The sequence below is a fragment of the Centrocercus urophasianus genome, unplaced genomic scaffold (genome assembly GCF_019232065.1).
Source record: "Centrocercus urophasianus isolate 14NV4802_14NV808 unplaced genomic scaffold, USGS_Curo_1.0 seq_9, whole genome shotgun sequence".
Classification (NCBI taxonomy): domain Eukaryota; kingdom Metazoa; phylum Chordata; class Aves; order Galliformes; family Phasianidae; genus Centrocercus; species Centrocercus urophasianus.
In genome coordinates, this window is record NW_024885532.1 from 33132124 (window position 1) to 33148829 (window position 16706).

Below are 16706 nucleotides of genomic sequence, written 5' to 3' on the forward strand. Positions count from 1 at the left end.
CATCCTTTGAATCATTTTTGTGGCCCTTCTTTGGGTATGTTCCAACAGCTCCATGTCTCTCCTGTACTGAAGACTCCACACCTGGACGCAGAACTGCAAGTGAGGTCTCACAGTGCAGAGCAGAGGGGCAGGATCATTCCCTCATCCTGCTGGCCATGCTGCTTTGGATGCAGCCCAGGATGCAGTTGGCTTTCTGGGCTGTGAGGGCACACTGCTGTTTATGTCCAGCTCAACACCCAGAAACACCAGCACAGGCACAGCCCGAGTCCCTGTGCTCCTGCAGATGTGCAGCTTCTCTCCTGGACGCTCTCTAGAGGTGATGCCATCCAGTAACCCCCATCTGGACAACACGAGGTGAGCTCCAGACGGAGTTACACGTGAAGTCCAGAGATTTCCATCCCTTGCAAACCTCCTCGGGCTTTCACCTGCGCTAACCGCAAAGCAGTTACAACTTCGGAAAGTCGCAGCCCACGTTCTCCATTCCCCACCACGACCTGCAACCGCATCCCCGGACCCTCTCACGCGGCGCCGCGGCGGCCTCCAACCGGCGGCGTAGCGGCGGCTCCGCCCCGGGCGCACCGCGTGCTCGAGGCCCGCCCCGGAGGCGGTCTGGCGGCGGCGGGAGGAAGGCGCGCAGGGGCGGGGGCCTCGTCCGGCGGGCCCTGGCTGGCGGCCGGCGGTCACGCTGCCTCCGGCGCCGCCGCCGCTTCGCCTCCGCGCCGGGGCCGCGCCGCGCCGCGCCGCGCCCGGGATTGGCTGGGCGGCCGCGTCGTCCCAGAATGCAGCGCATGGCGCGTCATTGAAGAGAGACCATGATGGCGGCGGCCGTGGCGGCAGGGGGGGCCCCCGAGGTGATCGCCCAGCTGGAGAACGCGGCCAAAGTGCTGATGGTGAGGCGGCCGGCCGGCGCCGCCGCTCCCCTTTCCCTTCCCTTCTTCTCCGTCCCCGTCCTCCCTCCGCCGGACCGACCCTCCTTCCCCCCCAGTGCCCGCGGGTCCACCCGGGGCGCGCTGCCCGCCGCTTGGAGCCGGGCAGGGGCGGGCCGCGCCGCTCCGCTTCCGGAGCTCTCCCGGCGCTGGAGGGAGCGCGGCACCTGGGGGAGCGGGATGCTGCCGGGCCGGGCCCGGCGGTGCGCGGCGGGCGCTGGGCACCGTGCCGCTGCGGGGTGAGGCCGCGGCGCGGGGCAAGCAGCCGGCCCGGCGGTGGGTCGCGCCGAGATGCGGCGTTCTGCGCCGCGTAAAAGTTTTTCGTCCCCGTGGACGTAAAGCGGCGCGCTGCCCCGCGCCGTCCTTCGTGCCGAGCTGCGTGATGTCCCGCGCGCCGCGGAGCGTGGTGGCGGCGCTGGGCTGGCTGGGTACTGCTCTCGGTAGTATCCGGAGTCCGAGATGGTGCGGTGTTTCCAGTGCTTTGTGTCTGTGCTAGGGAGCCCGGTGCTGCGTGCCCCCGGCCTGGCAGTGCCACCGAGGGAACGCGTTGTGGTGTAGTGTTAATAAAAGTGCTGGTACTGGGAGAAAGTACCAGGCTCCTATGGCACTGCTTGCGTTCCCGATGAAGAGCAGATGCGGGTTTTAGGATCTTTGGTGATAAAGGTAATGGGCACACAGCTGGCTGAACGTGAGCCAGCAGTGTGCCCAGGTGGCTAAGATGGCCAACGGTATCCTGGCTTGTACTAGCAATAGTGCAGTGAACAGGAGCAGGGAGGGGATCATCCTTCTGCACTCATCTCTGGTGGGGCGACACCTCGAGTGCCGTGTCCAGTTTTGGGCCCCTCGCTATATTGGAAGAAAGATATTGAGGCCCTGGAATGTGTCCTTCTCTGGGCAGTGGAGCTGTGAAGGCACTGAAGCACATGAATTTTTATGGGGAGCAGCTGAGGGATCTGGGATTGTTCAGTCTGGAGAATAGGAGGCTCAGGGGAGACCTTACTGCGCTCTACAGCACCTGAAGGGAGGTTGTGTTGAGGTGAAGGTCAGCTCTTCTCCCAGGTAACAGTGATAGGAGGAGCCGCAAATGGCCTCAGGTTGAGCCAGGGAAGGTTCTTCTCAGAAACAGTGGTGAGGCACAGGCTGCCCAGGGAGGTGGGGCAGTCATCATTTCTGGAGGTATTCAAGAAATGTGGAGATGTGGAACTGAGGGACGTGGTTAGTGGGCATGGTTTGATGGTAAGGCTGGGTAATCTTAGTGGTCTTTTCCAACCTTAATGATTATGTGATCTCTCCCACTCTTCCTCCAGCCTTCATCTGTGTGAACATGGACTCGTTGCAGCTCTTAGCTGCTGGTTTGCTTGTTGTAGTTTTTTTTCCACTGTTGCTCTCAGAAGACCCATGGGCAGCATGAAAAGGGCAGGAGTCAGTTAAGTCCCTGCTCCCGGTGAAGCCATGTGAAGCAGTCATTTCTGGAGACTGTTTGGGGCTGAGGAGCCCACACCAAGCCTGGGGCTGGCCACGGAGGCTGCAAGAGCTGCTCAGGGTTCTGCCCTGTGCTCTGTGTTTCTGGGGGTCTCTGGGGCTCCTTGGAAGAGCTCAACCTGGCTGCTGTGAGGCTATATGGCGCTCGGTATAGGGCCCTAGCCCTGAAGGGCTGTGCATGCTGTGTCCACACCTTCTCAGCAGCTGTGAGCAAACTGCAAAATCCTGCTGCAGGATTGCACCTGGGTAGTGATAACCTTCATTTACATTTTCTCTGCCCCTTGGTGAGATCTGTGAAGGGTCTTTTGGGAGCTGGGGGCAATGGGTAATGATGTGTGGCAGCTGGGAGGCACAAAGCCAACAACATGATAGGATTAGTTTGAAAGGTGAAAAATACCTTAGGGGAGGGTGGTGAAACTGGTGCTGATAGTGAAGGCGTCTGGGGACTGGCACCTTGGAGGGAGCCATAGCTGAAAACTGGGAGAGGGCAGAGCTGTGAATGCTTGAAGAGGGCAGGGAATGGCAGGGAGACTGGGGGAGGAGATGTCACCCTGGGCGGGTGACACTGGCAACAGGCTTGGTCCTCTGCATGGCTGTGAGGACACCAGAGGAGCCGCGTGGTATCAGAGCAGGGAGTCGTCGTAGTTTGCATCATTTCATACTGAAATACTGAGCTGTAGGGGAATTGGGGACTAGAGGAATTCAGGTATGCTAATAATAATTATAAAAAAAAAAAAAAGTAAAAACATTCAATTAACCTTCCTTGAGGGTAAGTATTGATTACTTTGAGCTCTCTAAATCTCTGATATTAGATGTTTTGATAATTCTATTTTTATTGCTCTGGGTGAGTAGAGATTTGCTTTGGAAAACTACTTTCTGTGTGTCAGGTATGGGATATGTTTATTCTCACCTCACAAACTGCTGATCCTTATGGGCCTTACAGACCATGGTATGCAGCTTGTGAGAAGTGGAAGGATGTCAGTCTATTCTCTCTCCTACAGCTGTTTAAGAGCCCTTGTCCTTTGTTGCTGTAATGCCTTTCGGCAGATTCTAGGTAGCCTTCGTTCAAAAGGCAGGGTTAGCAAAAAGATTGAAATTTGGTGCAAGTTAGAGCTGTTAAAAAGATAAGTCTGAGTTGTCATTAGCTTCCAAATATGGCTTTGAATGCCAGTCCTATAGCGGTGTTCTTTGGTGTGTGCATTTGCCATATTAAAAAGTAGGCACTTGTGAAACTTGATTCCTTTTCAAACTGTGTGTGTTTGAAGCTCCCCGCAGTGCCTCATAACTTAAAACCTGATGTGCTGTGGAGCAGTGCCATGACTGATGGGTGCCTTTGCCCTGAGTGACTTCGGCTCAGTGAGGGCCATGCATAGCTGTGTCTGTATGAACCAAGCTTAGAGCAGTGCGGCTGTGTTTCCAAACAGCACGGCATCCCTTGGCTGTAACATATGGATTCCATCTCTTATGTCCTGTTTAGCTCAGGTGGTAATTAGTGCTGAATGTAATTAGTACCAGTTAAGCACTGTTTTAATAACTGCCTTTGTGGATTAGGAGGATAAGTTGCACCATCTTGAAGGTTTTTTCCAACCGAAATAACTGTGATTAAGGAAAGACATGTGTACTTCATCCTGTAGGTGATGGAGTCTGAAGTGTGCATAAGACTTCAGGTATTGCTGACAGATTGCAGCTGTTTGAGCAAATGATGTTCTCTGTCACGTACATCTGAATTCACGGCTCCCAGCTGGTTCTTGCCTGGCCTCTTCTGGAAAGGGATGTTCTGTTCCCACCTGCAGTTCCACCTTCTCCCTTGTGACCCTGTGCTGAACATATTAATATTGCAAAGAGGACACAGGAATTAAGCAAGGGAATGGATTTCTGTCAGGTTAGCAAGATGAATTGATGATCTCTGCAGCCATTTAAATTGCAGAGCTAGCACAAGCAGGGGGCTGAAATTAGATTGTTGGACATGTGCAGGGCTGCTGTGCCCCATTAGCACTGCTGAGCTGTCAGCTTGGCTCCGTTGCATCATACACCTTCGCTGTAAAATTAACTTGCCAGCTCAGGCTGGCTGGGTACTGGAAATGCCAGGCTTTCCTTAGAGATGCATAGTGAAAAGACAAGAGGTTACAGGTTTCAGAGAGGGAAATTCCAGCTGCACAGAAGGAAGAAATTTGCACAGTAAGTGTGTCTGGGGGAGGCAGTGAAGCAGGCTGCCTGCTATGGGATCTCTCATCTTTGGGGAAATCTAAAACTTGACTGAATGAGACTGTGAGCAACCTGATCCAACTTTGAAGCACGTTCTCTTTTTGGCAGCAGTTGGAGCTGAGCAGTGTGCAGAGGTCCCTGTCATCCTCAGCTCTTCTGTGTGGTGTGGTTTCATTGAAGGGTGGGTTCTAGAACACCTGAGCAAAGGCTTTTGCAGAATTCCCTTATTAACACGTTTTTAAATGTTCTGGTCTTTTGGGGGCTGACAGTGGAGGGAATTTATACATTTTTCTCTTCTTGGGGACTTCTCTGTTTGGGATGTCTGTTGTCCTTCCAAGGGGGATGTCAGGATGAAGCTGATAGTCTGACAGTGTCAAACTAAGTTCTCTTTCAGATGTTTCAGTAAGTTGGTAGAACAGCAGCATAAAGGAGCATGTCAGTATTCTTAAAACTTTATAACAAATTGTTTGTAACATCTGTCCTGACAGTTTGTAGGGGGTTTTCTTTTCACCTGCCTTCCTTGGAGTTTAGGGATGTGACACTCCTCCTTCCACAAAGAAGTTCTGTTTCTCATGGCATCTTGTCTTCTCTGGGGCAGTTTCTCAGATTTCGACTCTTGAGTAATAGTAAAGATGAGAGGAAGAGATGGAGCAGCTCTGATTATATTATAGCAGGTTACCTGTTGGAAGGAATTCAGACTAATGAATCATTTCAATGCTGAGACTTGCTGAAGTCTTCCAGGTCATCATCTGGCAAGGCTAGCTGGATATATGCCGTAATATTATGGCTGGATTAGACCAGACCTCTGCCCGGCTGAGTTCTGTTTCCAACAGTAACCTCTGGCCGCTGATTTAGAAGAAAGACCTGAAAAAAAAAAAAAGGTACTGGTATGTACTTCACCATGTTAAAGTTAGTATTTTTCAAGAACTCTAGGTAGCATTATTGTTTATAATGACTGTTGATGAACTTTTCACAGAATGGCCAGGGTTGGAAGGGACTTCAAGGATCATGAATCTCCAACCCCCCTGCCACATGCAGGGCCACCAACCTCCCCATTTAATACTAGACCAGGCTGCCCAGGGCCCCATCCAACCTGGCCTTGAACACCTCCAGGGACACAACCTCTCTGGGCAGCCTGTTGCAGCACCTCACTACTCTCTCTGTAAAGAACTTCCCCCTGACATCCAACCTAAATCTTCCCTCTCTCAACTTAAAACCATTTCCCCTCGTCCTGCTGTTATCTACCCTTTCAAAGGGTTGGTTCCCCTCCTTTTTGTAGGCTCCCTTTAGGTACTGAAAGGCTGCAATGAGGTCACCCTGCAGCCTTCTCCAGACTGAACAAGCCCAGCTCCCTCAGCCTGTTACCATAGGGAAGGTGCTCCAGTCCCCTGATCATCTTCGTGGCTCTCCTCTGGACCCTCTCCAACAGCTCCCTGTCTTTCTTGTATTGGGGGCTCCAGACCTGGACACAGTACTCCAGATGGGGCCTCACAAGAACAGAATAGCGGGGGACAATCACCTCCATGTCCCTGCTGGCCACCCTTCTTCTCACCCCTGATGGAGCCCAGGATACCATTTGCCTTCTGAGCTGCAAGAGCACACTGCTGGCTCACGTTAAGTTTTTCATCTATCAAGACCCCCAGATCCTTCTCCACAGGGCTGCTCTCAAGGACGGCTCCTTCCAGTCTGTATGGATGCCTGGGATTCCTCCAGCCCAAGTGCAAAACTCTGCACTTGGCCGTGTTGAACCTCATCAGGTTCACCCTGGCCCACCTTTCCAGCCTCTCGAGGTCCCTCTGAATGGCATCCCTTCTTTCCACTGTGTCAACCACATCACTCAGCTTGGTGTCATCAGCAAACTTGCTGAGGGTGCACTCGATTCTGTCATTGATGTCATTGATAAAGATGTTGAAGAGCACCGGTCCCAAGACAGACCCCCTGGGGGATGACGCTCGTTACCGGCCTCCACCTGGACATAGAGCCATTGATGACCACCCTCTGCCTGCAGCCTTTCCACCAGTTTCTTATCCATCGAGTGGTCCCCCCATCAAATCCACATCCCTCCAATTTGGAGATGAGGATGTGGTGGGGGACCATGTCAAAGGCCTTGCTCAAGTCCAGTAAATGACATCGGTCGCCTTTCCCTTGTCCACTGATGCCGTCACTCCATTATAGAAGGCCACCAGATTGGTCAAGCATGACCTTCCCCTGGTGAAGCCGTGCTGGCTGTCTTGGATCACACGCTCATTCCTTGTGTAATCAAGCATGTCATCCAGGGTGATCTGATCTGTTCCATGATCTTCCAGGCACAGAGCTGAGACTCACTGGCCTGTAGTTCCTGGGGTCCTCCTTGCTCCCTTTCTTGAAAATGTGACAGTGAAGACAGTGACCCTTCCTCCAGTCATCTGGCACCTCACCAGTCAGCCACCACTTTCCAAATATGATGGAGAGCAGCTCGGCAACCACCTCAGCCAGCTCCTCCAGAACCCTGGGATGCACTGCAGTTTTTTTTTCCATTAACGTATCTGGTTGTTTCTGGAATATATATTTATTTTTCTTATTTTTTGCATTATATCTGTCTAGCAGTAATGAGTTTCACTTGTGTTTGAGGGAGGGAACAGCCCAAAACATTGTTTTACTTCAGAGAAGTCTGCTGTTTGATCATCTAATTCATTCTTGAATTATGAGAAATAGCAAGTAGTTGGGTTTTCTTCTGTCCTTGAATTTTTGTAGCTCTCTGCCATATTGTACTCTCCGGTTACCTTTTATATTCAGTCAGTTTTTCATGTAGGAGACGCCCCTAATTATCCCTGTGTTCCTCTGTAGCATTTAAGGTTTGTGACACTTTTTAAGATGTGCTGACCAGAATTGCATTCTTCTGTAGTGTGGGGGCATGAAGACTTTAGATGGTTGTAGATTTTTAGCGTGGGAATACAGAATTATACCTAACAGTATTTAACATTACACTTCTTTACTTCAGGTCATCGAGGTGGTGTTTTCAGCCATGCTCAAGCAGTCCAGATCTTCTGGAATTGCACTAAATAACTTAGAGTCCATCAGTGTGCATGTATGGTTTTCCTGCCTTTTGCTTGAGAACTGCTATGGTGGGTGCATTTTACAGTTCTCACAGTTCAGATTGAGTTGAGGAGATGAGAACATGCAGTGCACAACATGCTAATGAAACTTCTACCTGTGAACAAACGTGCATCGAGTGTACCCAAAGCACGCAGTGCTAAGGGTGAGAAATTGAGAACAGGGATGTGAAGGTTGGTGCTGGTTCTGAGATCTTTGGCAAACAAACCCAGCATCTAGTGAAACGGGATTCTTCGTGCTCAGGAGGGGAGGATTCATCTTTTGAGCTAGTGATTAGAGCATGCTTGTTGGATATGTCAGTGTTGCTTTAACATGTTTTTATGTTTAGTTCATGTTGTTAATGAAAATTCTGGGTGTCTGCATCTGGAATTGTCTATTGGGGAGCTTCATTAGCTGATGACTCCATCTGGATAATTGCTCTGCTGCTACCTACTGTTGTCTTCCCTTTAACCTGCTTCCTGAGTCTTATCCTTGTTGGAATAATCTGTGTTCATTAGTTAATTAACAACTTTCCATATGGAGGGATGGGAGAAATCCTCCTGATAATTAAGTTGAGCTGATGCTGTCACAAACACCTAAGTAATACATTCCTTTCCATGAATGTCTGACATGGTTTTATTACTGAAAATTCTGTCTGGATTAGGTGTACCTGAGTGTTCTTCTGCTTGTATTTCCTGGCCTGATGCAAGGGTGGGATTTGATTATCATGTCTTCTTCCATTTTTCCCTTAGTAAAATGCATTCCTCATTGTGGCAGTTGTTCAGTGCTGCTCTTGGCTTTGCCCAGACATCAAGCAGCAGTGCACCACTGTGTGTGGCTGTTTGGGAATTGGATGCAGGGAGAAACAGAGTTGTCTTGTTTTAGCTGAAATTACTTTTGCTGCGTTGCATTATTAACAATTCTGCTACCTTGACTGAGATGAAGGTTGTCTGACCAAAATAAACTTTGGTCAAACTGTGCTGTTCAGCCCCTTAGCAAGATAAACTTGTTTTCAGATCCAGGCTATTTTATGGGGTTGGGTTTTTTTTTGTTATATTTTTAATGGAAAATGTATCTGAAGTTATTTGGCATAGTATAGGAGCAAGTGAATGAGATTTTATAGCCTGTGTTACTCCGAGTCAGGTAAGCTTCTTCAGTGGTGCCTACTGGCTTACAACTGACAGAACTGTGGAAGTGAATACTCAGAAAGACTGAAGGTGTATCATGATTTGTGTTCAGTATTTCTCTTCCTGCAATCCAGTCGTGTTATATGCTGTGCAAAATGGTAGGGGCATTGAAAATGCCTCTCATCACAGAGTCGCATGTACTTCCTTTGTGACTGTGAAATCAATAAGGAGCATAAAGGTGTTTTGCCATGGAATTTGTCTGACAGCAGAGCCTGAGGTTTCACAGGGCTTTCCAGGGTGAAGAACATCTGCAGTCCCAGGTTGGTAAATGCCATGCAGATATTGGCTGTGTTGTCAGGGAAGCCTAAACAAGTCCAGCAGCGAATGAGTGAAGAAAACCATTACGTGCCTTTTTGTTGGCTTAGTTATCTGCTACTCTGGTGAGCTGGACTGAGCTGGACTTCTCTTACAGAAAGACCTGTCTGTTGCCGAAGCTAGGACGAGATAACATTAGTAATGTGTGACTAGTAGTGGAAAGGAGGTGGCATATCTGGAAGGTGAGGAGGGAGGGCTCCAGCTCTACATTGCCTTACTGGTGCTGCAGCTTTGGCGTTTTGCTAAGGCAATGCCTGTTCACAACTGTTAGCATAGACCAGGATCCCATTGCTAGGAAGGAGAAGGGTAACACTAGCATTCTTCGTAGATGTTTTTGATATCTCTTAGTGAGAAGAGTTTTTCAGGAACGGGTATTTGGTAGCTTTTAAGACACTGAGGGGTGGTTGAGGCACATTGAATTGGTGTTTTTTTTTCAGGCTGCTTTGGAAGGAGCTTGACTCTTTCACATCCCAAGTGAATATCTCAGCTGCTGGGATTTTTCACATGAAGGAGGGCAGAGGTGACTTCCAGAGTTCACACAGCAGGTTGCAGCATCATTAATACAGAGTCTGAAGATCTGACAGTTGGGACAGTACTCCTGAGGCTGGTGTGTTGGCCTGTGCTCAAACTGTTGAGTTATGATCTCCTTTTATAATAATATTGCAATTAACAATAATTATTGTTAATGGTGTTAGTTACACAAACGGTATAGATGCTAACCTTACAACAGAAACAGTCATGTAACTGCAACCCATGATGGCTGTGGTAGGTATGCACTGATCCATTGCTGCAGAAATGCAGTCTTTCTATCACGTGGCAGGACAGAATAAATCGGACTGTTGTGCAGCCTGGCTGGAGACAGGGAGAGGCTGCACGTGTTGGTGATATGGGACAAGTGGGCCAGCGTGGGGACCTCTCTCAGCAGGACATGGTCCTGGCAGATCTCTCTGCTGTTAGTCTCACTTTACAGCTTGGTTAGTTTCCTCTTGTGTTACACACCTGATTTTACAGCTACATTTAGTACTCTTGTCAGTGGTAGACTTAATGAGAAGCCCTCTGTAGCGGGGTATGTGTACTTATGTGTGTGTAGTAGAGTAGAGTATGTGTGTGTGTAGTAGAGTAACTGGAGATCCTGAAATGGGAGGCCCGATCCATGGGATCTGTCTCTGATGCAACAGGACTGCAGCCTTGGGGGAAAAGAAAAAAGATGTTCTCCCTTCTTGTGTCACTTGACTACAGGTGCTGGTTTGATACTAGGTGCCTTAAAGCTGAATTTGTGTGTTGTTAAAGCAGTGGCTGAAAAACTTTACCCTGATCCTATGTTCGCAGAGCTTATGCCATTTTCTGCACTTATCATACATTTATTTTTTTTTCCCCCTTAAGGTTACAGCCATTCACACTTAGGTGAGCACTACCATCTCTTCAGTCACAGGCTTCTTCTCTTACTTCACTAATAACATCGGCCTTAGGTTGATTCTGTTTGAGTTCTCTATCAACCATGCTTTTTTGGTAGCTTCTTAGATGGCTAAAGTCCTGTATCATCATTGAGAGAATGTAAGAGGTTAACAGATTATGTGCATATCTCTTTTTCTGATGAGAAAAACATGAATAGAGGTTTCCCTACTTGTTGACAACAACAAAACCCAGCTTCCCAAAACCAAACATGTTGCTTTCTGAGGAATCGGGGAGGCTTAGCTGCAATACTGTTAGTGTGTGAGTTTGTCTTAAATGGGATTAAGAACAGAAGCTGGGTTAGCTTCAGGATGGTGAATTGTTTATCGGAGAATATAGAAATATAACATTTTAGTATTGAAGAAATCATAATAATGTGTCAGGAGCTATTCTGATGGTTGTGTTACAATAACATTGTCTTTAACAGCAATAAGAAAAAGTATGTAAAGATAAGCACATTTTACTTGCAGTCATTTTTCAGTGAGCATGTGGAGCCCTGGCACTGTTCAGAGTTTGAGGTTTAGGTAACGCACCCTGGTTTTTTGGAGTGAACTTGGACATTTATTTTTAAGGGAGTCTATAAAAATTACCTCTCCTAAAGAAAATGGAAGCCCAAAATGTCTGCATATTAAAGAAAAAGATTTTATTTTCATAGAAGTGCTTTTTGAAGATCCTTTGCAAATATGTACTGCATGACTGCCCGTCTGTACGTGAGGTGGGGGATGAATAGAGACACAAACTTCAGTAACACATGGTTCAAGTTATGCGTGCAAGAGCAGAACAAATTAGTAAAATGCAGTAAAAATAAATGGCATCCTGTGTTCTAAAGTGTATGTAGTACTAAATTTCGTGTTTCTGTAGTTATATTTCTGATACGAGTGTTGTTTCTCATGTGTATTTTACCTGTGTGTCTGTAAGTTTCCATTAATAACAGTTAAAAGCTTTTGGTAAAAACACTTGGTATTTCAAGGCTTGTGATTTTGATAATACACGAAGCTAGAGGAGTTTTCCATATCAAACTGGGTTGTGCTTTGAAACTTTTAAAATTTATGTCTCTTTTAATCAGCTCCTTCAAATTAACTATACTGGGGTGGAAAGGTTTTGAAATGTTAGCAAGGGTAGTGGAGAAGGAAGTGCTAAAACCTCAGTTCTGGAGCTGGGCAGCTGGCTGACATGTAGGCCTTTCCTCTGTAACTTGGTGGGAGGAAATGCTTTTTTGATGAGAAGCAAACTTTGAGCAACAAAGAAGTGTGTCGTTATCTCAGTTTAAGTCTTTCACAGAGTAGTGATGTCCAACTGGGTGTTGGCAGAGGTGTTGTAGCATTGTGTAGGTGCCCTGCCGCCGCTGCTGCCTCTGCCTTGCAGCCCGCATTGTGTGCCTGCTGTCCTTGGCAGGAGCACTGGCCTCCTTGGCCAGGTAGGTCTGTCAGTAGTTGCTGTAGCATGGGCTGTGGCACTGAGAGCTGCGTGGTGCTTTCAGCCTCTTTTAGTCAGTTTGAGGAGCTCTAAACAGACGTGTGAGGTGGATATAATTGAGTGTGGATATAATTGTGTTTATCCTAAAGTTTTAACGCATGAGCAGTGTAGGAGTTGTGAGTGGCTTTTGCAAATGAACCCCTGCTGACTACTTGCAGATAATGTAACCAAGATCTGTAGAACCATGACAGGCTTTTCTGGCTCTATGTGAGTTTGCAAACTTGTTCTGTCTCAAGGTTCAAGCAGTGGCTCTTACCTCTGGGATCTCCTGCTCCATCTCGCTGTAGAAGGCTGTGTGTGAGGAAAACTAACACTGCCCTTGCAAAACAGGTGGTTATAGCTGTTGCTTCAACAAGTGTGATTGAAAATTGGGCAATGGGAAAAAACAGATGCTCCAGAACACTTCTGCTTCACTAAGAAGGCAGTTGCTGGCATTATTCGATGCATGGTTAGCCTAGTAAAGAGGCTATATACATAATGTAAATCCCAGCTTGTGAGCATTAGGAAATGAAGAGTGTCATCAGCAGTGTAATTATGATCTGGTGTGTAGTGGGACAGGATCACAACAATGGCTCTTGACTTAAAATTTTGCCCTCAAATTCATTATCACAGTCCTGATTCTTGAGTTAAGCCTGTCTATACTATCTTATACATATGGTAATTTGAAATATAGAGTTGAGCTACTTGAATCTTCAAGTAGTCTCATCAAGGTGCAGGTGTGATTTCAGGGGCTGTGGATGTGTTGGGTTATATTCTACTTGCCAGCTGATCTAATTCTGCTGAAGCACTGCAACGTGCCATAGGTAAATTAACTGCCAGTTCCTGTGGTGGTTTAAGAACCTGCCATCTAAGTCTTCCTGCCATCCAGGATAATGGACTTGGGGCCTCTAGCTGAGATCTATTTATTTTCCATGCCTCCTTGCAAGTCCTATTCACTCTTCAAGCAGCAGGTCTTGGGTTCCTGTTTGATGCTGAAAAGCAAGCATAAACACTGGGAGCTGTGTCCTCATGCAGCAACGGCTGTTTCCTCTGCAGACTGGTTATCACAAATTATGTATGTCAGGTGTGTTGTGCAGGTAAACGGATGCTAATTTCAAGGAAGAACTTGTAGTTCTGTGTCTTTGAGGCTCAAATTGTTACTAGAAAAATAAAATCTCTGTAGTATTCATTGCTTATCTTAGATAGGAAGCTTGATCTGAGAAGACATTTTGATATTAATGGTAATCATTTACTTTGGCTCTCTCATCAATTAGCCTATATATATAGTATATAAATATAGACCATTGCAAAACTGAGGATAGATCTTATCACAACCACAATCATGGAATAGAATCATGGAATCCTTTGAGTTGGAATAGACCTTTAAAGGCCATCTAGTCCAACTCCTCTGAATGAACAGGGACAGCACAGCTCTCAGGTTGCCCAGGGTGTGATCCAGCCTCGCCTTGAAAGTCTCCAGGGACAAGGCATCAACCACATCTCTGGGCAACCTGTTCCAGTGCCTCACTACCCTCACTGTAAAAGATTTTTTCTTGATATATTTGTAAATGTATAAAATGTGTCTTCTGTTCTGCTTGCAGAAGATTGCATTATGTCGTTAAGCTGCAAAATACAAAATTAAATCTGATGAGAAGAAAAAAATCCTATTGTTAAGTCTGCATGAAAGCAAGGTGGTGAAGAGCAGATGTGTAGGAAGTAATTCCTTGAGCAGTCATGCATTTGTTCCAAATATAAACTGAAAAATACTGGGCACTCTGAAGTTTAAATAATTCAACTGATAATCAGTTTGGGGAATATTTTTTTTTTTTTTCATCCAGCATTTTTTTTTTTAGTATCGCTGTGTTGTTTCTATTGCACATCTGGTCAGAAGGCATCTATTGCATCTTTCTTGGCAATTTTCATAAACAACTTCATCTTTTAATTTTTTAAATGAGTTAGTGCTGTAATGTAAAGGATTATCCCAAAGAGCAAGTGCAAAAGAAGTAACTGGAGCATGTGTAGGTCGATCTGAAAATAATGCCTCCCATTTTTTTTTTTTCCATTGAAACTAGAACAGACACAGTGAGCACAGTAACACTATGTGATGGAGCAGATTCTCTGCCACAAAGCACTGCCTTTCAACCATTAACAATGCATTTTCACCAGTGATGAACAAGATCTGCTTGCTGTGCTTGTAAAATTCTGCACCAGTGGAGGTAACCCATTGTTTCACAGTTGCTACGATGGCATTGTTGATAGGAAAGTGTTGCTCGTGCAGTCGCATCTTTCACTGATGGGAGTCAGATGGTGCTAAATCCAGACCGTGTGGTGGGTATGGTAGGACAGTCCAGCCTAGATTGGCAGTGTTCTCCATGGTCTTCAAACTGGCATGGGGCCTGGCGTTACCGTGTTGTCATCTTCTCTGGCCTGACTCTTAAAGTTCAAGCTTCAGCTTAGTCAACATCATAATGCAGCAGGAAGAGCTGATGGTCTCTTTGGGTTCCAAGAAATCCAGATCACCCCTTCCCTATCCCAAAAGAAGTGCGTATCACTTTACCCACTGAGGGCATCTTGAACTTTTTCTTTGATGGGGAATTCATGTCACCACTCCTTGGACTGCTATTTTGACTCCAGCTCATCACGATGACACCAGATCTTGTCACTGTTTATTATGCTAGCTAGGTTTTTCTGCATTAACTTAGCTGTTGTTCAGGGCTTTCACTTCTGTTTAGTGACAGATCTGAACTGGACAGATGAAGCTGCTGTCAGTACCTGTTGTCTAAGCTGCTTCCTGGCCTGGTGCCCACAGCACAAATGTCTCATCCACTTGTGGAGTGGTTACTGAATGCTGCTGCCACGCATCTCTGTGCAGCCTGACCTGTTGGCTGGTGGAAGCCTCTCCACAGGTGGGCTGGGCATCCCTGCGTGGTTAGGGGTTTTTTCCTGGACCATGAGGTGAGCAGCTGGGAGAGGAGCACTGCCTGTCATCCAGCTGTCTGCCTGACTATTGTATTTGAGCTCTCTGTTAACTGTTTTAGTAATGTAGATGATGGTTATTGAATGTGTTGTGATGGTAGGAAAAAACTGTAAACTGTCAGGTTGGAGACTGAATCTATGGATTGACTCCACAGCAGGCAGGATGATGTGGTGTTGGGATGTTGCTTGCCATGATTTTGGTACAATTAAACATAAATGTTCTTATTCTGGAATCTCATTTTTCTGAAAAAATGCATATTCGCTTACATAGAAGAGTGAATTTCCTAAGGTGATCTTGCTAGTTTCTTTTAAGAGACAAAAGGTTTTCTTTGGATCTGGTAGTAGAGGAGGGAGTGTTGAGCACAGTAAGTTAAGACTTTTCATTACTTAGATCTGTATAATGATTGTTTACATGGATGGAACAATATATTTAGCTTCCCTTAGCGCAGCATGTGCACTACTCAAAAATATTGCTTTCTCTTGTATAATTCTGCTCATACTCACTGTCACATGGTATTCTCCTGCACATGCTTTGCAGGATTGCTCACGATCTCTCTGCTTTGCATATGGCTCCGTGTTGCTCAGCTCCATTGCTTGCAGGGAGGTGTTGGTGAGCCATCTGGGCTCCTTCACTCCGTGCCTTGCCTAGTGGTTGCTGTCAGCATGGTCCCAACCCAGTGGTGACCCTGCTGTCTGGGTGGCTCTTGCTTATCCTTGTATATTGGTACAGATTCAGTTTCTTGTCTTTTTTAGGCTTCCAGACATCCCTCTGGCAGAGTTTAGGCACCATTTGGAAGAACAGCTAATGTTGTTTAATTGCTTTTTCTAAGATGATAATGGCCCACAGGCTGCAGTTAGGGAACAGTTTTACCTTCCCTCTCGACTGCAGGGAAGGCAGATGCCCTTTTGTACCTAGGGAAGCTCACTTGGGGAGTTCAGGGTCAATTTCATGAAGTCGCACTGAATAGCAAGTTTCTTATTTCTACCCTTGTCTAGGTTGTGATTTACTTTTCTTGCAGACATAAACATTGCCTTTGGCAAGACAGTTTCTTCTTGGCATCAGTAGTAGCAGGTACAAGTAATTTGATCTGTTTTAAATACAAGAGAAGTTGCTCAGGCATATTTGCTTTTTCTTAATGCTTCTAGTGTTGAGGCTGTGCTGCTCATAGGAGACATTTTTTGTAGGTGGAAATGCTGTGGGTGTCAGCTTAAAACATTCCAGTGCACTTTTCCTGTCTTCTCTTAAAAAGCAGTGAAATCTGGAGGAGGACATGATTGTTCTTTATGCTGTGCTAATTTGCCCATTTCCCTCTGGGTAATTGCAGGAGGATGCTCAATTGGTTGTATTCTGTGCTGTCATGCCATAGCAGAAATCTGTGAAAAAGTAGAATTTGTCTCTAGCAAATTTTTCCATCTGCAAGGAATACGTTTTGTTCATTTTGTTCTTAATTGCTTTTACATAATCATGGGTGATTTATTTTTGCTTTTTTTTTTTTTTTTTGAAAAAATATGATGCAGAAATAAGTGCAAATTGGATAAGTAATACTTAAGGATCTCTTCAGTTGTTGATTTTTTCAGTAGTATCACTGTCACTTGACTCTTAGAAGTGTTAATTGTAAGGTACTGTCACTGTCTA

At 46.4% G+C, this 16706-nt stretch overlaps 1 protein-coding gene across 2 annotated transcripts in view; it reads left to right on the forward strand.

The window, feature by feature from the left end:
• The first annotated feature begins 796 nt into the window (after window positions 1-796).
• XPO4 (exportin 4) overlaps window positions 797-16706 on the forward strand; it is a 76771-nt gene continuing 60861 nt past the window's right edge. The window contains exon 1 of one of the 2 annotated variants that reach the window (XM_042838925.1): window positions 797-890. In XM_042838925.1, coding sequence (XP_042694859.1) covers window positions 813-890 — 78 coding nt within the window. In that variant the 5' untranslated portion in view covers window positions 797-812. The remainder of the gene's footprint in view (window positions 891-16706) is intronic. The other variant, XM_042838926.1, reaches the window with a different exon arrangement.